Source organism: Eptatretus burgeri, chromosome 2 (assembly GCF_056783735.1).
Source record: "Eptatretus burgeri isolate ZD-2024b chromosome 2, Ebu_testis_v1, whole genome shotgun sequence".
In the NCBI taxonomy this organism is placed as follows: Eukaryota; Metazoa; Chordata; class Myxini; order Myxiniformes; family Myxinidae; genus Eptatretus; species Eptatretus burgeri.
Window position 1 is genome coordinate 71,215,586 of NC_140962.1, and position 22,275 is coordinate 71,237,860.

Below are 22,275 nucleotides of genomic sequence, written 5' to 3' on the forward strand. Positions count from 1 at the left end.
GAGTGTGGTGGACACAGGAACATCAAGGTCTCTGGAGATGGACTTGTAGTGTTGAGATTGTCCGTGCTTGGCTACAATCTTGTGTCTGACCTCCTCAGACAATTATCTGGTTTTCTTTCTTTTCTCCATGCTCATTGCGGTTCACACAGTGACACAAAACAGCAGAATGACTCATTTTCTCTATTCAAACTGGGTGAATGAGTGATTTTTATTCTGCAGGCACCTGCAACTCACCACAGGTGAGTTCAATTCCAAAGTAAAGGAGAATCACAGGCTTGAAATCTAATTATTTCTCACAACTTCTAAAAGGTGCCAATAACATTGTCCAGGCCATTTTAGGATTTCTATGTGGAATAAGCTAAGATTTTGCAGGGTTTTTTTCAAGCTATTTTTGTTTTGTTCCACTGCAAACCAAAGAAATACATATGCGGATAGCAAAAGATTTTTTTAATTTCAACTATTTTCTGGAAGAAATTGTGCTTTATTTGAAAAAAGGTGCAAGGGTGCCAATATTTTTGGCCACGGCAGAAGCCAAGGTGTTATTATTTAACTCTCATGCATTGATGCAGTCATAAGGGGGGAAACGAGCACAGCAGAGGCCATGTACAGGAAGGGAAAAACCAGGAATTAACGGGAATGACTGTTTCTAGAATTACACTCTGAATCTACGACGGTCAAAGGTTGCAAATTTAATTTTCGCTGTGCATTGTGGGTTAACGCCAGCAACAACAACAAAAAAATTCATATGGTTCGTCGGAATCGTATGATAATTTTGATGTTCCAATGCGATAATTCCGCTCTTCAAATCTGGCAACCCTGCAACGTGGAGCGCACATGCACAGAGTCGCAGCAATCTGAAACTGCAGTGTATTGGTTAGAATGTCCACTGAAAGCTCAAACCAGTGTGTGTGTGTGTGTGTGTGTGTGTGTGTGTGTGTGTGTGTGTGTGTGTGTGTGTGTGTGTGTGTGTGTGTGTGTGTGTGTGTGTGTGTGTGTGTGTGTGTGTGTGTGTGTGTGTGTGTGTGTGTGTGTGTGTGTGTGTGTGTGTGTGTGTGTGTGTGTGTTTTCGTTTCATTGTGAGATCGTTTTGTTATACACTGTCGAGGCTTGTATGAGAGCGAACACACAACATGGGGGGCAGGAGACAAGAGGGTGAGGATAAGGAATGAAAAAGTGTGGAACAGGCATGAGATCTGTGGAAGGGAGAGGGATGGGGCAGGGTACACAGGATAAACAAGATGTACACAACAGGGACTTTCAGGAAGGAAAGCAGGGAATTTGAAGGAGGTGGGTTTGGGTGGATTAATGGGGGTAGAAAAGATCAAGGTTTTGGATGGCAGAAGATAAGAGGTGGTGGTGAACAACTGTTTTGAAGACCTGGAGAGAAGAATGGGATGGAAGAGTGTGGGAGTCTATTCCAAAGGCGGGGGGAAAAAATAGAGGAATGAAAGAGTGAAGGTGAGAAACACGTCGTCGTCGACGACACAACACGTCGACTCAAAAAACAAAAAAAACATGGAAGAAGCTGATTGGGTATGAACCGAGCAGCAGGAATAATTCATTCCATACATATTTAAGCCTGGTGTTGGCGCAGTGGTTAGGGCAGCGGCTTGGGACCCAAAAGGTCCTGAGTTCAAGCCCCATTGGGACACTGAATTAATGTATGTATGTATGTATGTATGTATGTATGTATGTATGTATGTATGTATGTATGTATGTATGTATGTATGTATGTATGTATGTATGTATGTATGTATGTATGTATGTATGTATGTATGTATGTATGTATATATATATATATATATATATATATATATATATATATATATATATATATGTGTCAAGCCGAAAACACCAGGGGGTTGACTCAGCCTGCCATCCTTCCGAGGTCGGCGAAATGAGGACCAGTTGCACTGGGCCCGGTGTATGCCCCAGTTAGAATAGGTGTACCATATCCCTGTGTGTCGTAAGGGGCGACCAGGGTTGCGTCAGGAAGGGCATTCGGCGTAAAAACCTATGCCAAATCATTATGCGGACAACAAAACAAATTTTCATACCAGATCGGTCGAGGCCCGGGTTACCAACGACCGCCACTGGTACCGGTGGTCAGCAGGGTACCAGTGGAAATTGTGCTACTGCTGGGCGAACGAGGAGAAGTAGATGGGGAAGGCGAGTCCGGAGGCAGTGGGAGAGGGGGAAGGGTGAAGGTGAGAGTTGGAACTCTGAATGTTGGGACGATGACTGGCAAAGGGTGAGAGTTGGCTGATTTGATGGAGAGAAGAAAGGTGGACATACTGTGTGTACAAGGGACCAAGTGGATGGGGAGTAAGGCTAGGAGCATTGGAGGTGGTTTCAAACTGTTCTACCATGGTGTGGATGGGAGGAGAAATGGTGTTGGGGTAATCCTGAAGGAAGATTATGTCAAGAGGGTATTGGAGGTGAGGAGAGTGTCTGACCGAGTGATGAGTGTGAAGTTGGAAATTGAAGGGGTGATGATGAATGTCATCAGTGCATATGCCCCACATATGGGGTGTGAGATGGAGTATAAAGAAGATTTCTGGAGTGAGTTAGATGAAGTGGTGGAGAGTGTATCCAAGGATGAAAGAGTGGTGATTGGAGCAGATTTCAATGGGCATGTTGGGGAAGGGAATAAAGAGTATGAGGAGGTGATGGGTCGGTACGGTCTCAACAAGAGAAATGTGGAAGGGCAAATGGTGGTAGAGTTTGCAAAAAGAATGGAAATGGCAGTGGTAAATACGTATTTAAAGAAGAAGGAGGAACACAGGGTGACATACAAGAGTGGAGGAAAGTGCACACAGGTGGATTACATCTTAAGTAAGAGATGCAACCTGAAAGAGATTAGTGACTGTAAGGTGGTGGCAGGGGAGAGTGTAGCTCGACAGCATCGATTGGTGTTCTGTAGGATGACTTTGGAGGTGAGGTTGAGGAAGAGAGTTCAGGAAGAGATTGAACCAAGGACCAGATGGTGGAAGCTGAAGGAGGAAGACTGTTGCGTGAAATTTAGGGAGGAGGTGAGACAGGCATTGGATGGTGGTAAAGATGGGTGGGATGATTGGGCAATGACAGCAGAAGTGGTGAGGGAGATAGCGAGGAAGGTACTTGGTGCGACATCTGGACAGAGGAAGGAAGATAAGGAGACTTGGTGGTGGAATGAGGAAGTACAGGAAAGTATAAGGAAGAAGGGGTCAGTGAAAAAGAAGTGGAATAGTCAGAGAGATGAAGAAAGTTGGCAGGAGTACAAGGAGGGGCGGCACAAGGCAAAGAGAGAGGTGGCAAAGGCCAAGGAAAAGGCACATGACGAGCTGTATGAGAAGTTGGATACAAAAGAAGGGGAAAAGGATTTATACTGATTGGCAAGACAGAGGGACCGAGCTGGGAAGGATGTGCTGCAGGTTCGCGTGATAAAGGACGCAAGTGGGAATGTGCTGACGAGCGAGGAGAGTGTGTTGAGAAGGTGGATGGAGTACTTTGAGGAGCTGATGAATGAAGAAAATGAGAGAGAGAAGGTTGGAAGAGATGGAGATTGTGAATCTGGAAGTGGGGTGGATCAGTAAGGATGAAGTGAGGACTGCTATGAAGAGGATGAAAAGTGGAAAGGCGGTTGGCCCAGATGACATACCAGTGGAGGCATGGAAGTGCTTCGGAGAGATGGCAGTGGGGTTTTCAACCAGATTGTTTAATAAAGTCTTGGAAAGTGAGAGGATGCCGGAGGAGTGGAGAGTAAGTGTACTGGCTCCGATTTTCAAGAATAAGGGTGATGTGCAGAGCTGTGGAAATTACAGAGGGATAAAGTTGTTAAGCCACACCATGAAGTTGTGGGAAAGAGTAGTGGAAGCTTGGTTGAGAGGAGAGGTGACGACCTGTGAGCAGCAATGTGGGTTTATGCCAGGAAAGAGCACCACTGATGCAATGTTTGCTTTGAGAATGTTGATGGAGAAGTATAGGGAAGGCCAGAAGGAGTTTCATTGTGTGTTTGTGGATTTAGAGAAAGCTTATGATAGGGTGCCAAGAGAGGAGTTGTGGCATTGAAGGAGGAAGTCGTGAGTGTTGGAGAAGTATGTGAGGATCGTGCAGGATATGTATGAGGACAGTGTGACAGCGGTGAGGTGTGCGGTAGGAATGACGGACCGGTTTAAGGTTAAAGTGGGATTGCACCAAGGATCGACTCTGAGCCCTTTCCTGTTTGCAATGGTGATGGACAGGTTGACGGACGAGATCAGACTGGAGTCTCCATGGACTATGATGTTCGTGGATGACATCATGATCTGTAGGGAGAGTAGGGAGCAGGCTGAATCGAGCCTCGAGAGGTGGAGGTACGCACTGGAAAGAAGGGTAATGATAGTCAGTCGGAGTAAGACGGAGTACATGTGCGTAAATGAGAGGGAGGGTGGTGGTATGGTGCAGTTGCAAGGAGTTGAGGTGGGGAAGGTGGATGGGTTTAAATACTTGGGGTCAACTGTCAATGGAAATGCCAATGGAAGATGTGGAGGATAGAGCGAAATGGAGACGGTTGATCCGCTGTGGCGACCCCTAACGGGAGCTAGCCGAAAGAAGAAGAAGAAGAATACGTATGTCATATGGAATACATACCAACTGATTTTGAGGATGTAGAATCCATGTCATTAAAGATACCAGAGCTCTTCTTCCTCTTCTCCATAATTTACCTCCTTTTACTTCACCAGACGCATGTATGTGCAGCGGCACTTTGGGCGGTGTATAGCTAATTGCGTTTTGTAAGGTACTCAATGAACAGGGATGAAGACTCTGAAGTGGGAACAATAGGTTTAATCTGGACACGGGCACAGCACAGCACTGCATCAGACCATGGGTGGGTCACGTGACTCCCCACCAACACGCCCCGGTGCACCCATGTATGTATACATTAGTATAAACTACTTATAAATCACATCTTCCCACTACCCCTTTTATTTATTTTATTTTTTACAAATCAAGACGCTCAGGAGGCTTACAGACACAATGTGATCTTCTAAGGGCAAGTAGAAGGCTGTCCTTGCTTGCGACTACTGTGGGTTTCTCAATAAGGGGCACAGGGTCGGGAAGAAGTTCAGGTACATTGATGGGTGAAAAGCTTTCAGGAGGAAACACCTCAGGTTCAAACACAGGTGGTGTTAATACAGGAGTGAGTGACAAAGGCACTTGTGAGCCAGTTCAATGTTTGGCTCCTTGTGGCGTAACCTGAGTTGGTCATCATGTATACGCACGCATCGACCATCACACAACTTCACAAGAAACATCATTTCACCAATGTTGTCGATAATCATGCCAGATAACCACTTGGTTCCACATCTGGAGTTCAACACGTGTGCAGGATCATTGATCTGGAAGTTGCGTTACACAGACGTTTGGTCGTGACTACGATTCTGTTGATGCTTGTTATTCTCGACCTCGACCGTAACATCCGGTTGCACTAATGATAACCGTGTTGTTAATTCACAACCCATCAGAACGTTGGCAGGTGAGCGACTGGTGGTTTGATGTGGTCTGGTGAGGTAGTTGAGCAACACATGAGCTAGACGAGATTGAATGGAACCTTCCTTGACGCGGCTTAGACCATTCTTGATGATCTGAAAAGCACGTTCAGCTTGGCCATTACTGGCAGGTTTGTAGGGAGCAGATGTGTAGTGCTTATGCCATTCATTTTATAAGAAGTTCTGAAACTCTGAACACGTAAATGATGATCCATTATCTGAAATAATAGAGTTTGGAACCAACATGTTGCGCGAACATGATACGGAGAGCTTCAATTGTTACAGCAGAAGATGAGAATGGCACCACGACAGCTTCAATCCATTTGGAGTGGGAATCAACTAGGATAAGGAAGAGCTTCCCTTGAAATGGACCAGCATGTCGATGTGTAGTTTGGACCATGGTTTTGATGGCCACGACCACATGGCCAAGGAGTCTTGGCATGAGCTTGACAAATGTAACAATGGCGTACACTGGACTCAATGTCACTGTCCAAACCAGGCCACCAAACATGGGCTCGGGCAATAGCCTTCAGGATGACTATGCCTGGATGAGCATTGTGGAGTTCACTGATAATTTTCCTGCGGAATTTATACGGAATTATCACTCGGCTACCCCAAAGCAGGCAGTCTGCATCAATAGAGAAACAATCCTTCCAGATGAGGTACGGTTTCGCCCCTTCCGGTAGTGATGCCCAATCAACTACCATAGCACAGCGTTTAATTTGTGACAAATCTGGATTCCTATTGGTAGCACAAGCAATCTGCTAAGGCCTAAGTCACATTTGCTCTACGGCGAGGATACGGCGGCCGTACGCCCTCTGAATTGACAGAAACGTGCGGCGGCTGCAGAGTTTCTGTGGTGGCCTCAGGGTGGCCCTATGCCGTTTGGCTATCTTTTACAGGCCGTAGGGGTCACGCGGAATTATAACGCGGAGTTATAACTTTTTTCATTTCTACGTTCGCCGTAGCAATTCGACAAGCCGAAAAAAAAAACCTGGTAAAAAAATTTTTTTTAACCCATTCGTTACCGTCCGTCTGGCCGCACGTTCGCCTTAGGGCCCCCCTGCGGTCGCCTTGCGGGCACCTTGAGGCTACCTTGCGTCTGCCTTGAAAATTCTATGGCCGCCACAGGGCCCCCTTAAGGTCACCGTGCGACATCAAATCAAAGACCGTACGGCAACCCCACGTTTTCGGTCACCACAATTTCGAAATACGCCGTGCGGCTCCCTGAAAAATAAAAACATATGTGACTGCTACATTGTGTGACCGTGGAAACACTGCGGCCGCCGTATAATTGCTAGTGGCTGTAGATTTTGGAGACCCCACGGCCGCAATGGCAAATGTGACTTAGGCCTTAGCGGTTACGGGCACCTCATCGTGAATGACGTGAGCAATGAGATGAATAATATCACCAGATTATGGAGGTTCTGGGATGGTAACGGGAAGCGGAAAACGACTGAGCGCGTCATCACAGTACATTTCCTTACCTGGGCGGTAAACCAATGAATAGTCATAACCGGCAAGGGCCAACGCCAAACGTTGTACACGACCTGATGATGTGGGCAGAATGGCTCTGGTTTCTCCCAGGAGACCTAACAAGGGTGTGACGTCCACGGGACTTGAACAGTCCCGCCAACGTAGAATGAGCCGAAACGATGGAGGCGGTTTGTTTTTTTATAACCCAAAGATGGCGGTTTTAATCGCTCTACCGCAAACGGGACGAGGAAGGTGGCACGAGTCGCTTTTCACTGAGTTAATAATGTTTATTTCTCTAACCAGAAATAATAAGACTCGGCAAGAGGAGGAATCCGGGGCGATTCGACGGGATGGTGGTGTGGGTTCGGGCGTGGGGAAAACACAAACAATTCCAATGGATATACAAATCTCAAACCCTCTAAGGCGCCAGGTACACACACACACACACACACACACACACACACACACACACACACACACACACACACACACACACACACACACACACACACACACACACACACACACACACACACACACACACACACAAAACGTAGCTGGTCCTGGTGGTCAGGCTGGCCCGTGGTGTAGACGTAACATTCCCTGGATTGGCGTCGGATGAGCTGGCGTTGCGCTCGTCAGGGGCAGGAGACACCGTGGAGCTGTCGACCTCCTGGTGTCGGCCCAAGTCCGCTCACAGCCGCCAGGGAGCCAGTTCTGGCGCCAAGTTGCGAGCAGGAGAGGGAGGCAGGTCCGCCCGCCGTTCGACCCCGTACTCCGAGCCAGCAGAACCCCAGAGCCAACCGAGGTGAGGCACGAGGCACAGCAAGGCCACGAGACACTACGAATCCAGGAACGAACCAGCGCAACAATAGAGCACGCTCCGAGCCCAACAACCTCCACCAAAACGATTTCTCTTTATCGATCTTCTTCTTCCACCCCTTTTCCCCGGACAGAACCTTTTTATCCTCGAGTCCTCGTCACTTCCAATCGAGCCGTTTTATTGGCCCTCCGCCGTCGCCTTCCGCCAATCGTGATCACGGGGCGGAGCCATCCGCAGCACTGTCGTGTGACATCACGGCAAGCCTCCAGGGAATACTAAAAGGGGTTTACGCAGACACACTTACCCTAACCCGTCTCCCAATCTAATTACGTGACAATTATCATTTCCCCCTTGAAGAAATGGACATTTACTAGACAACTTATCACCACTGAATTGCTACTTATTACATCGAGATCCTGATAAACTCGAACAGCATGGCATACCTAATTAAACATCCTAATTACCCCTTGAATGCATACACCCCCTCAGACGTAATAAGGATTTGTGATCAGTCTCAATGGTAATATGTCTTCCAAAGACATATTAGTGCATCTTTAAGGTGCCCCAGACACACGCTAACACCTCTCGTTCTACTTTAGCATAGCGACGTTCAGTGTCAGATGGGGTTCATGATGCATACGCAACAGGCTGGAGATTACCGGTTCCATTTGTTTGCAACAACGCACACCCAATGCCATATGAAGAGCTATCACAACTGAGAACAAGTTCCTTGGATGGGTCATAATGTACAAGTCATGGCGAGGAGGAGAACAGCATGGTTTTAGCGGCCTTGAACGCTCTTGTTTGGGCAGCCTCCCATTTCCAGACAACGCCTTTCCTGAGGAGAAGATGCAGAGGCTCGACGGTTGTGCTTAGTTGAAGCAGGAAATTACCAAAGTCGGTCAACATACCCAGGAATGCACGAAGTTATGAAATGTTTTGTGGCATTGGTGCATTTGCAATTGCTTCAAATTTGCTCGTTGAAGGCAAAATGCCTTGACAGGAGATTTGATGACCCAGGTATTCAACTTCACGTACCATAAAAGTACACTTCTCACACCTTCGGCATACCCCAGCTTGTGACAGCCGATTGAGGACTTCATGTTGTGACTTGCCAGTCACTGGTGTGTCGTCCTGGAATACGACCATCTTTGGTATAGTTTTCAATCATGTCTCCATCTTGCGTTGGAAGATTGGTGTGGCAGAGCGCAGGCCAAATGGGAATCTGTTGTACAAGTGGAGTCCTCGATGAGTGTTGATGCATGTATAGGGCTTGGCATCATCATGCAGTTCCATTTGAGCATTGACATTGGTCAAGTCAAGCTTAGTGAATGTCTGACCACCCATGAGAGTGGTGAACAGATCCTCTGCTTTGGGCAAAGATTAGCAATCCAGCTTTGAATCACGGTTGATCGTCGTTTTGTAGTCCCCACAAATGCGCACTGTTCTATCTGCTTTGAGTATTGGAATGATAGGTGCTGCCCAGTCGGAGTACTCGACTGGTGAGATGATGCCCTCACTCTGCAGGTGGTCAAGCTCACATTCGATCATTGATCGCATCATGTGGGGCACAGGTATAGCCTTATGGAACAATGACTGAGCATCTACAGAAACATGAATCCTCACTTTGGGCCCTGCAAAGGTGCCAACACCGTTGCTGAACAGGTGAGGGTACTTGTTGCGCACGGTATTGTATCCAGCACCAGAGTTGGACACTCTGTTTATGTCACTCCAATTAAGTCTGATTATTCGTAAACAATCTCGGCCAAAGAGGGTTGGTCCTTCTCCACGCACTGTCAGTAGTGGTAGGACATGAGTGCCGTTTCCATATCCTACAGTTACGTTAACTGAGCCAACAACAGGAACCACCTCCTTTGTGTACATTCTCAAGTCAGTAGATACAGGCCAGAGTGCAGGAGCCTTTCTCAGAGGGCAGATGGAGGTGAACTTGCTCTCGCTCATAATTGATCTGGAAGTGCCGGTATCAACTTCCATCCTCACCAGGATCTTATAGATTGTTACATCAACTACAATTGGGGCATCGGAGTTCTTTGTTTCAACAGAGACAACCACATGACGTTCCTCACTTGACTCTCGGCTGCAGGCTGTGCTCTGTGACCTACCGTCCGCTGCATCAGGTTTCTCCCCAGTGTGATAAGCAGGAGACAAGTTCATCGACTTGGATCGAGAACGACGGCACTACAAGTGTCCCTGCTGACCACAGTTGTCACAGGTACAACTCCTGTACCGACATTGGAAAGCTTGATGATTACCACCACAACGCCAACAAGTTACCCCAACCTTCCGGGTAGATTCAGAAATGTCAGAAGGTGGAGGTGAATTGGGTGGTTCCAGACACTTTTGCTTGTCGTAGCCAAAGGTTATCTTGCCAACCGACGGGTCCTGCTGGATAACTTTTGACTTGTTAGAGATCACACGCAGGCTCTCGACAGTTTGCATACACACGGTGGCTACATCCATGACTTTAGCCAAATTGGGGTCAGATTCAGTCAGGAGTTTCCGCAGAATTGAGTCGTCATTGATGCCTATTATAAAGAAATCACGTAACATCTCATCGAGTTGATCTGGAAATTCACAATGTTCGGCATTGTTGTAAACTGATACATCATACTTTTGTCAACTCGGCGTGATCAATTTACCGAGTTCATGCTCCCTTTGGCGCCCGACTCTGGTGGTCTTGGTTTATAAATATTAAATTACATCCTCCCAGACACGTTATCGAATTAAAATTAGTCACAAACACATCACTGAGATATATTTATTTTGATATAATAGTGTTCATTCATTCATCATCATTCTCAACAAGTCGACAAGCTCAAGTCTCAAGTCACAAAATTTGCGACTCGAGTCCAAGTCGCCATCTCTGCAAGAGGGTGGGAGATTTGAGTGACTGTTGCTCCTGATCCAGGTGAGCTTCAGGACCCACGGTCCTTTATTTTGTGCGTGTGTGTACGGCCCCGATGGCACCATACCCACCTGCAGGAAGTTTTTGGGGTTCAGCTGTAGACCCGTCACCGTACTTTTGTGGCCCACGAGTTTGTGCAGGCATTCTCCCGTGGTCGTGGCAAACACTTTGACAACATCGCCTGATGTGCACACCAGATACCTGCAGGTGGACAGATTTATGAGTGCTAAATATAAATAGTGACAAGTTTATAATGAACGTTCAATTAGTAATTGTAATAAAATCTCTCACTCAGACTCTCACAAATCACACAAACCACACACATACACACACGCGGACACACACACATACACACACACATACACACGCGGACACACACACATACACACGCGGACACACACACATACACACGCGGACACACACACATACACACACGGACACACATACACACACACATACACACGCGGACACACACACATACACACGCGGACACACACACATACACACGCGGACACACACACATACACACACGGACACACACACATACACACACGGACACGCATACACACGCGGACACGCACACACACGCGGACACGCAGACACACGCGCACACACGCATACACACACACACACACGGACGGACACACGCACACACGCGGACGCACACACGCGGACACACGCACGCGGACACACACACGCGGACACGCACACGCGGAGACACACACGCGGACACACACACGCGGACACACACGCACGCGGACACACACACACGCGGACACACACACACGCGGACACACACACACGCGGACACACACACGCGGACACACACACACGCGGACACACACACACGCGGCCACACACACACGCAGGCACACACACGCAGACACACACACGCAGACACACACACACACGCAGACACACACACACACGCAGACACACACACACACGCAGACACACACGCACACACGCAGACACACACGCAGGCACCCAGACACACACACGCAGACACGCAGACACACACACGCAGACACACACACACACACACAGAGACACGCACAGACACACACAGACACACACACACACACACGCACACACACACAGACACCCGCAGACACACACACACGCACACACACACGCGCACACACCCACACACACACACACACACACACACACACAGACACACACACGCACACACACACACACACACACACACACACACACACACGCAGACACACACACACACACGCAGACACACACACGCAGACACACACACGCAGATACACACACACACGCAGATACACACACACGCAGACACACACACGCAGACACACACACGCAGACACACACACGCAGACACACACACGCAGACACACACACGCAGACACACACACGCAGACACACACACGCAGACACACACACGCAGACACACACACGCAGACACACACACGCAGACACACACACACGCAGACACACGCACACACGCAGACACACACACACACACACACACACACGCAGACACACACACACACGCAGACACACACACACGCAGACACACACACACGCAGACACACACACACGCAGACACACACACACGCAGACACACACACACGCAGACACACACACACGCAGACACACACACACGCAGACACACACACACACGCAGACACACACACACACGCAGACACACACACACACGCAGACACACACACACACGCAGACACACACACACACGCACACACACTCACACGCAGACACACACACACACGCAGACACACACACACACGCAGACACACACACACACGCAGACACACACACACACGCACACACACACGCAGACACACACACACACGCAGACACACACACACGCAGACACACACACACGCAGACACACACACACGCAGACACACACACACGCAGACACACACACACGCAGACACACACACACGCAGACACACACACACGCAGACACACACACACGCAGACACACACACACACGCAGACACACACACACACGCAGACACACACACACGCAGACACACACACGCAGACACACACACGCAGACACACACAGACGCAGACACACACAGACGCAGACACACACAGACGCAGACACACACAGACACAGACACACACACACACACGCAGACACACACACACACACACACACACACACACACGTATATATTTTCCCGCCCTCACCATGTATGTAACACGTCTGATTTATAAGATTTATAAGATATTGTATGAAAAATATTATAAAGTCGTCGAGGAAATTCGAATTGACACCATTTCAGTTCAAGCGGTGGACGTTCGAGAGCGGGATATTCAGGCGGTGTATGTTCAAAGTGTAATTGTATTCTCTTTCCATCACAAACTATATATTATTTTAATGTAACAGTTTTTACATTTACTGTACCAAACACGTACTATCGTCCGACAGACGACCTGGCCCTTCAAACTCTCATCCACCAAGCACGTGCGATGCGGGGGACAAGACCACGTGCGCGCTTTATCGAAACTCTCCGTCACAAACCCCTGATAAACACCACGCACGTCGCCAAACATACTTTCCATCCACAGAGAACACCGGCCGTCGCAACACAATTCTGCTTCCACCACAACGAAAGAGCCGCGTCGAAGGAGCCTCGGTACAACCGGAACCCATCACGACGGTCTTCTTCACAGAAGCAACTTTTCCTTTTTCAGTTCAGTGACGATTTACAGACGGAAATCCGATTCATTTTACCGTATAATCACCGTATTCATCTTTCCGAATAAATTGAGTCCAAAAAAGTAGAAAACAAGAATAAAAATTTAAAAAAAACTATCGGACAACGTGAAACATTCTCAACTTCCGGAATGTTGAAGCACAACACCGCCCAGCCAGGACCGGAAATAAACGACAAAATTAATACCTGACCGAAATACAATGAGAAAAACCAAGGCTCATAAAACACCAGGAAAACCTTTGAGACAATTCAATCACTGATCTTCGTGTAATTCGCAGGACTTAATTGATGTGACTCGGCTACGGAGGGTTTTCGCTGAAAATTTTCAGACCCATAATGCCGTGCGCGCCACGTCACTTCCCTAGCAACGATAGCATCAGTCGCTGTGCAATCTTTCACGTCGATCTCGTTATTCTGACTTACTGCAATAGAAGGTGACGCGAATTATTTGGCCTTCTTCGGTCTTGTTTACCTTTTCTCGTTTTTTTTTTTTGCTTGCCAACCAATATGGCGCCCGCGCACTGCATCATGGGTACTGAAACTCTTCGATTCAATAACCGCTTGATCGTTTTATGGTGAATTGTTCGTGAAAATCTCGTTATTCATTGTTATGAATATCTGGATATTTACGCTGTTTAAATAATATTCCACTCTCGGCAATTTACAAGGATTTTGAAACGGAGGACGACAATTCCAGCCAGAGCTGGGAAAGATAATTATCCACACCCCAACACAGAATGAAATACACTTTGTCGAAATACCATAATACTGCAACATATCTAATGTCCAGATCATTCTTTTTTTACTCTTTTACGTCACCTGAAAGTAATCTTTTTGAGAAACACAACATGGCCAAAAGTATGCGGACACCCCTTCTAATTCGTGGATTTGGCTATTTCAGCTGCACCCAGTGCTGTACTGACAGGTGTATAAAATCAAGCACACAGCCATGCAATCTCCATAGACAAACATTGGCAGGAGAATGGGTCGTACTGAAGAGCTCAGTGACTTTCGACATGGCACCGTCATAGGATGCCACCTTTCCAACAAGTCAATTCATCAAATTTCTGCCCTGCTAGAGCTGCCCCGGTCAACTGTAAGTGCTGTTATTGTGAAGTGGAAACGTCTCGGAGCAACAACAGCTCAGCCGCGAAGTGGTAGGCCACACAAGCTCACAGAACGGGACCGCCGAGTGCTGAAGCGTGTAGTGTGGAAAAATCGTCTGTCGTCAGTTACAACTCCCACTACCGAGTTCCAAACTGACTCTGGAAGCAAGGTCAGCACAAGCACTATTCGCCGAGAGCTTCATGAAATGGGTTTCCATGGCCGAGCATCCGCACACAGGCCTACGATCACCATGTGCAATGCCAAGCGTCGGCTGGAGTCATTGGACTTTGGAGCAGTGGAATCACGCTTCACCATCTGGCAGTCCGACGGATGAATCTGGGTTTGGCGGATGCCAGGAGAACGCTACCTGCCCGGATGCATTGTGCCAACTGTAAAGTTTGGTGGAGAAGGAATAATGGTGTTGTGTGGGGCTGTTTTTCCTGCTTCGGGCTCAGTCCCTTAGTTGCAGTGAAGGGAAATCATAACGCTCCAGCATTAAAAAAAACATTCTAGGCGATTCTGTGCTTCCAACTTTGTGGCAACAGTTTGGGGAAGGCCCTTTCCTGTTTCAGCATGACAATGCCCCCGTGCACAAAAAGCGAGGTCAATACAGAAATGGTTTGTTGAGATCGGTGTGGAAGAACTTGACTGTCCTGCAGAGAACCCTGACCTTAACCCCATCGAACACCTTTGGGATGAATTTTAATGCCAACTGTGAGCCAGACATAATCGCCCAACATCAGTGGCCAACCTCACTAATGCTCTTGTGGCTCAATGGAGGCAAATCCCGCAACAATATTCCAACATCGAGTGGAAAACCTTCCCAGAAGAGTGGAGTCTGTTCTTGCAGCAAAGGGGGACCAACTCCATATTAATGCCCATGATTTTGGAATAAGATGTTGGGTGAGCAGGTGTCCACATACTTTTGGCCATGTTGTGGATGACCACCTAACGATGAGGAACAAAAGGTTCACACGTATGATGTCATCGGTCACATGGTTTGGCAGCCATATTGAATTTATCCTAAAACTTAAAAAAAAAATTCTCCAGAACAGCTGGACTTTATGTGGAAACTTTATACAAATGTTCCTCAACCATGGGGATACCAGGATATTCATGAATAATTGATGTCACATGGTTTGGCAGCCATATTGCATTGAGCAAATGTCTTTTAAAAAGTATTTCTCATGAACCACTTCATTAATCAAGGTGAAACTTCACAATTATTATCTAGTATTGATTGGGAATATAAGTTTTAAATATCAACTGGATCGGGCGCATGGTCTGGCAGGCAGAATTATTTAATTTTTTGATCTGCGTCTTTTGGGGGTTTTTTTCATTTATTTATAAGGCTTACTTGGCTGTGCTTGGGTGGATTTGAGGGTAGAGGAGCAGTAGCTGAAATGTTAATCCTATGCAGGTTCCTCCTGATGACTTCATCTTTGCTTTTTGCTTGTTTGGGTTCCTTCTGATTTCTCAAATGCAGGACTCCACCAATTTGGTCTTCCATTTGATTCGATTTGAATTTAATTTATTTTAATCCCGTTCTAAATTCAATTGAATAATAATAATAAATGTCATGAATTAGGGTCAGGTTTCCTATCAAAGCGGGGTTGCATCAAAACGGGACGTCTTGATACCCAGTCATCACTACCAGTAGTTATAAAGTGGCAGTTCTAGTTATGTCTCTTATTAATTACATAACACACCAGTACACAAACGCCACGCAAAATATACCACACAAAACTACACAAACACCACACAAACACCACACAAACACCACAGAAAACAAGTCCTGGCAAGGGTCTGCAGTCCCTGTAGTCCTGCTGCATAGTCTGATATTTCAGATCAATTGTTCAAATTTGCATAAAAGCACCAAAATTGGTACACATGTATAATAATGTATTCCAAACAATTCTAGATATGGAGCCACCCAACATTGTGCCTTGGTCAGCTTCGGCGACCATTTTCCAAAATGGCCACCATTCTACTTTCGCGAAATTGGCTATATGCTCTTATTTTCTTATTGTATTGGTGGTACATATAAGGAAAGTGTAAAATTCAGTAAATTGACCATGAAAAGGCGTATTCAAATATTATGAGGCAGTATTTTCGGTAAAAAAGCCATTATTTGATTTGTAAATTGCTGCTGTCCTGAAACTTTTCGCTGAAAAGTACCCATTATTGCCTGGAGAACAAGAGTCAAATGATATCCATCACATTCAATGGGTTTGGAATCAACAAAAATTGCATTATAGATTACATACTTTACTCTATTTTGAAAAGGGAACTGATAATCGTGATAATGAAAAACTCAGAAAATGTAGTCAAATTATTGCACACTTCACTTTGAAGCGGCTACGGTTTACTGTCTATTACCATTCTACCAGGACACATGGTACACGCATACATCAGTCTCGTACAATATGAGTTTCTGAGCTCAAGTGTACTGGCTCTGGATCAAGAAGTCAACACTTTTACAAGCAATGCGACTTTGCATTTGCACATTCTAAGCTAGGCCGATATCTCAGTCTGTGTCTACTGCGTCTGTCTACTGGCATTGTCCTTCACAAGCACACAGTCCAGTGCATTGCAGATTAGCCTTCTTGCATTTGCAGCGGTTTCTACAGCCTTTTTTGCAGCCGAACGACACCAGCTCAAAGCAGCTTTTTGAAGCCTCAGGGAGTGTGGTCCAGAGCGGTTCATAGGACCCATCCTCTGTTTGCCGCCAGCCCCAGCTTGTTGGTGATGGAAGCACGGGTTGAGGGACCAAGACCTGCTCCCAGACATAGCCACCCTGGAAGACTGATCTCTTCACTTGCTGTTCCAAAGCATCGTAGGTATATGGGATGCGCTGGACGGAGTTCCTCTTGGCGAAGAGTTTCTTTCTGGCCTCGTTGACGTCCGTATATGGACTGGTGCGGTCATAGAGGAGCACCACAAACCTTTCAATGCAGTGCATTGTGCCATCCTGGATGTTGACTGGTGTGGTGGTCAGGGTCACAAGAGAATCTGTCAGTTCTGGAAACGAGTTCCATGTGGCCCAGGCAGATTTCTTCCCATGCCCCACAAATGCTGATACCGTGTCACATCCGGTCATGGCGTGGAAGACAAGGAGGGCACGTGCCTTCTTTGGACCGAGGGAGGCAGCTATTTCATGGGCAGGGATGTAGCGGTAGTTCTTGCCCATCCCAAAGGCAATCCAGAGTTCATCCACACATGGTAGTGCCTAGGCTACCATCACCGCCAAGACGACGACGTCGGTGTCTACGGTTCGATCTTGAATCTGACGGTGGTCATGCTCTGCAGCATGGGCCACATGTAGCATGATGCGAGTGTCCACCTCTTTGTGACCGCATGGAGCCAGAGAGCTTTCATCTTCCTGCTTTGGAAGGCAGATGACTGCTTCACCATCAGTGACTACCAGCTCCTTTGCCTCATCATGGAAGGACTGCACCAGCACATTGGACAGGAAGGTGAAGAGCTCCACCTTGTTTGCGTCGACACGTAGGAAACTGCCAGTTTCCTGGTATGGCTGTGGTGCTCACCACGCGCCGTCGCACCCCTTTTCCTCGTTTCTCCCTTGTCGTCATTTTCAAAGAGCCATCTTTGTAGCTATCCCAAACGAGGTCGAGACGTGAAGCACGACGCAGCTGCCCCTCGACGTATGGGATGAAGACTTGGTGGGCATATTCTTCAAATGTCTTGGCAGTGCCAGGCTTTAACATCTGCACGATGACGGCGCCGTCAAGGACAACAGCAGTGACAGCAGGTGCATCAGACTGAGCTTCAGCAACGCCTTCAAGGCACACCAGCAAGTCGCTTTTGCTACCCAGGTGTAACTTACCTGCATCAGATAACGCGGGAGGGCATGCTTGATTTTCATGACGGAAGAACTCGTCCAGGTTCCCATCGTGGTTCTGGGAGCCTATGTAGAGCCTTGCAAATAAGGCCATATCATTCTTCACAGATGCTTCCTTTCCTTTGGGTGCTTTTGATCTTCTGTCTGTTCCGAAGAGGGGGAGTTTGTTCCTCTTTATAGGTTCGTCAATAGTCTTGGTTCTGTCGGTGAGGCAATCCTTTGAGTATGCCTGAAACTGTTCTTGTCCAATCTGCTTGGCCGTGCGAACTGTTTCAATCACTGCAGGATCGGCTTGTATTGTTTTCCTTTGTAAATGTACATCACATGGAGTATTTATCACCTCTGAGAAACCTACAAAGAAAATAACAATGACAGATATCCCATGTTGCTAAAGTAGAATGGTGGCCATTTTGGAAAATGGCCGCCAAAGCTGACCAAGGCAAAATCTCGAGTGGCTCCATATCCAGAATTGTTCAGAATACATTAGTCAAAATATGTACCAATTTTGGTGCTTTTATGAAAAGTCGAACAATTAGTTTGCTATGCTGCAGTACTACTGATTAGTGTTTTTCTTAGTAATATGGAATAGGCAAAGCCGAGAAGCGAACGTAGAATTCTTCTTACATTTGTTTCTGACTTTACCTATAACTTGTTCACAACTGTATACTTGCCAACTATGCCGTGGTATGTGTAAGCGCCGCACAGCTGATGATTTTGACGCAATTTCCAGTTACTTCGGCCTGGATTCGGGATCAGCGATCAAATAATGTGAATCACGATTAAAAATTATTTTTTGATGATGCGGGAGATATCTTTATTAAAATCAGTGGAGGAAATATAGACCATGTCTGATATTTGGGTCTTTCATGTCTCTGACGATGCCTTTATCTCCCGGGACGCATCATTCCCCATGATAAAAAAAACCGGAAGCAAAAGGGTCATAGCCGACGACACGGATCCAAATTGCTTGGGGGATTGTGTTGTTGTTGTTGTTTCCTCTTCTCTCCTGTGCACGTGTGAGTATGAAGCTCACTACGTTCGCTATTAAAATGAACTTTGGGGAAAAAATAATTGAATAGATAAACAATCACTTCTGGTCAAGAATAAAAGAAATTAAAACTTCCGGAAAGAGTTTCAAAATCACTCCCGGTAATGTTAAATACTAAATAAACACTTCCTGTCATGAAAAAATCACTTTCAGAAGTCTAAAATTAACTTTGGGGAAAAATAATTGAATGAATAAATAAATAGACACTTCCGGTCATGAATAAAAGAAATTAAAAGTTCCGGAAAGAGTTTCAAAATCACTCCCGGTAATGTTAAATACTAAATAAGCACTTCCTGTCATGAAAAAAATCACTTTCGGAAGTATAAAATTAACTTTGGGAAAAAATTAATTGAATAAATAAATAAATAAACACTTCCGGTCATGATCTCCCGGTACGCAACACGCATCATTCCCCATGACAAAAACCGGAAGCAAAAGGGTCATAGCCGACGACACGGATTCCAAATTGCCAGGGTATTGTGTTGTTGTTGTTGTTGTTCCCTATTCTCTCATGTGCACGCGTTGAGTATGAAGCTCACTACGTTCGCTATTGCATTTGAACTTTTTCCATCAAATTTTCAACAAGCATTTGTAATGAGGATATGGAAAAGACGAATTAATAATTTTTATTTTTATTTTTTGTCATGTTTTTGTCAAGAAAGTTTAGTTTAAGTACAAAGCGGATGCAGATTTTTCCTTTGGATTTTGAGATGCTTTCTAATTTGTAAATGTATTTCAAATACGTAAAAAAATATATATTTCAAACATGTAGATTATATATTTTAGCAGCATTTAGGATCCTTATCATTCATTTTTATTGAAACTATTTTCACTGACATATTTGCACTCTTTCCTCACCATGTGGGTATAAAATACAAGCTGTGGAGTAGTGGGGGAAGGGGATGTGGTGTGCACAATGTGTGCAGCACTCATCCTCTTTTCAGGTAAATATATTAGTGAACGTAGTGAGCTTCATACTTAACGCGTGCACATGAGAGAATAGGAAACAACAACAACAACAACAACAACACAATACTCCCGGCAATTTGGAATCCGTGTCGTTGGCTATGACCCTTATGCTTCCGGGTTTTTTTGCTTCCGGTTTTGGTCATGGGGAATGATGCATGCCGGGAGATAAAGGTATCGTCTCAAACATGGTGTATATTTCCTCCACTGATTTTAATAAAGATATCTCCCGCATCATCAAAAAATAATTTTTAATCGTGATTTACATTATTTGATCGCTGATCCCGAATCCAGGCCGAAGTAACCGGAAATTGCAGCATCGAATGTAAGAAGAATTCTACGTTCGCTTCTAGGCTTTGCCTATTAAAATTAAAAATATAGACTAGCACAAGCCGGTACATGCAGAAATTACACTTACTGTAAAATATGACTTCAACAATATTATGCCAAGATCAGTTAAATATAATGTTATTTTAATATTGTATAGCTAAGTGCTCCCGAAAGATGTTGCTTGATTAAATCACTCCTTCCCCACCCCACGTCCTCAACTACCCCCCCCCCCCCACTCCGAAAACTACAAGTCCACAACTTCTGCCCTACCAACCTCAAGTCATCAACTCCCCCACCTCCTCCCCCCACCAACCCCAATCCCAAGTTTTTAAAACACCTCCCCACTCCAAGTCTTAATTCCCTCCCCCTCCACCTCAAGTCCTCAATCCACCCCTTCAATCCCACATTTTCAAAACCCTTCCACACTCCAAGTCCTCAACCACCCCCCCCCCGACCCCAAAAAGCCTCAACCCCATCTCCCAACTCTCTGTCCCCATTCTGCCCCCTCCCCCAAATGTGTCTTCCCCTCCCACTTTCTTCCCATTAATCAAAGCAAGAACACATCCGTACTTCATTCAATATTATTTCAGCATTACCTCCTTTAAATGGTGGAATGTTTAACTCTCTTTCCCCTCCTCTATCCTCTTTAATATTATACAATCACCAATTTCGACTAATCCAACATCCTCATCACCTGCTTTCCCACCTTTCCAACTTCTCCTTTCAGCCTTCTGGCCTAGTTCTCGCCAGGTCCCCATTCACAATGTTGCAAGATATGTCCCACAGAAATTCCATGGATTGTGAATAGCATAATTGTGTTCATACATTAATACAGTGTTGAAACTAGAATGGCACTCGGTCGAAGCGCATACCTCCATAAAGCTGAACAGTTTACGTTTTGTAGCCCACTGATAGGCCGGATTTGTATCCGGACCTCGACCTGAACCCAAAATTGAATCTGCTTGATCTTGTCACCTCCCAATCTCATTCACCAAAGTTTGTCATAACCCGTCCACAACTTTTTGAGATACCGTGCTATATATAATTTTGGCGCCATCTTTCAATGGTGAAGAATCAATTAAAAAATAAATTCTCGGATCCATATCCAGATCTTCGCCAAAATCTATTCTATTCGTCCTCGTCACCCACAAAACCTTTCCACCAAATTTTGACTGAATCCGTCTATAACTTTTTGAGATATCCTGCTGACAGACAGGTGTGAAAACATAATCTCCGTCCACCTTGGTGGCGGAGATAATTAAATAACGACGAGACAATGTTTAATTCACAATCTCATGAGATTCGGTCATCTCTCGATATTTGACAGACAGATGTGACAAGCATGTTATTATGTAGATGGTGAACCCAACATTTGTTAAAAATTCTACTTTCATTTAAGAATGCATTCGGAAAAACAAGTGAAAAAGAATATACCAAAGCATGATGAACAGTCGGCCAGTGGGTTCACCAAGGTGGCCATTCCATCAGCCATGACCTT

General features: G+C 46.0%; 2 protein-coding genes across 8 annotated transcripts in view; one reads left to right on the forward strand and one right to left on the reverse strand.

Annotated features, from left to right (window-relative positions):
- The window catches only part of WDR75 (WD repeat domain 75), a 110,678-nt gene extending 97,069 nt beyond the window's left edge, over nucleotides 1-13,609 (reverse strand). Inside the window, exons 1-2 of the mRNA XM_085869718.1 lie at nucleotides 13,303-13,609; nucleotides 10,807-10,936 (exon numbers count right to left, since the gene is read on the reverse strand). Of these exons, the coding sequence (XP_085725844.1) occupies nucleotides 10,807-10,936; nucleotides 13,303-13,400 (228 nt within the window). The 5' untranslated portion in view covers nucleotides 13,401-13,609. The remainder of the gene's footprint in view (nucleotides 1-10,806; nucleotides 10,937-13,302) is intronic.
- A 180-nt stretch (nucleotides 13,610-13,789) lies between these two features.
- The window catches only part of LOC147032278 (mitogen-activated protein kinase kinase kinase 20-like), a 153,288-nt gene continuing 144,802 nt past the window's right edge, over nucleotides 13,790-22,275 (forward strand). For all 7 annotated transcript variants that reach the window (XM_085869719.1, XM_085869722.1, XM_085869724.1 and 4 more), the window contains exon 1: nucleotides 13,790-13,898. In XM_085869719.1, the coding sequence (XP_085725845.1) occupies nucleotides 13,801-13,898 (98 nt within the window). In that variant the 5' untranslated portion in view covers nucleotides 13,790-13,800. The remainder of the gene's footprint in view (nucleotides 13,899-22,275) is intronic.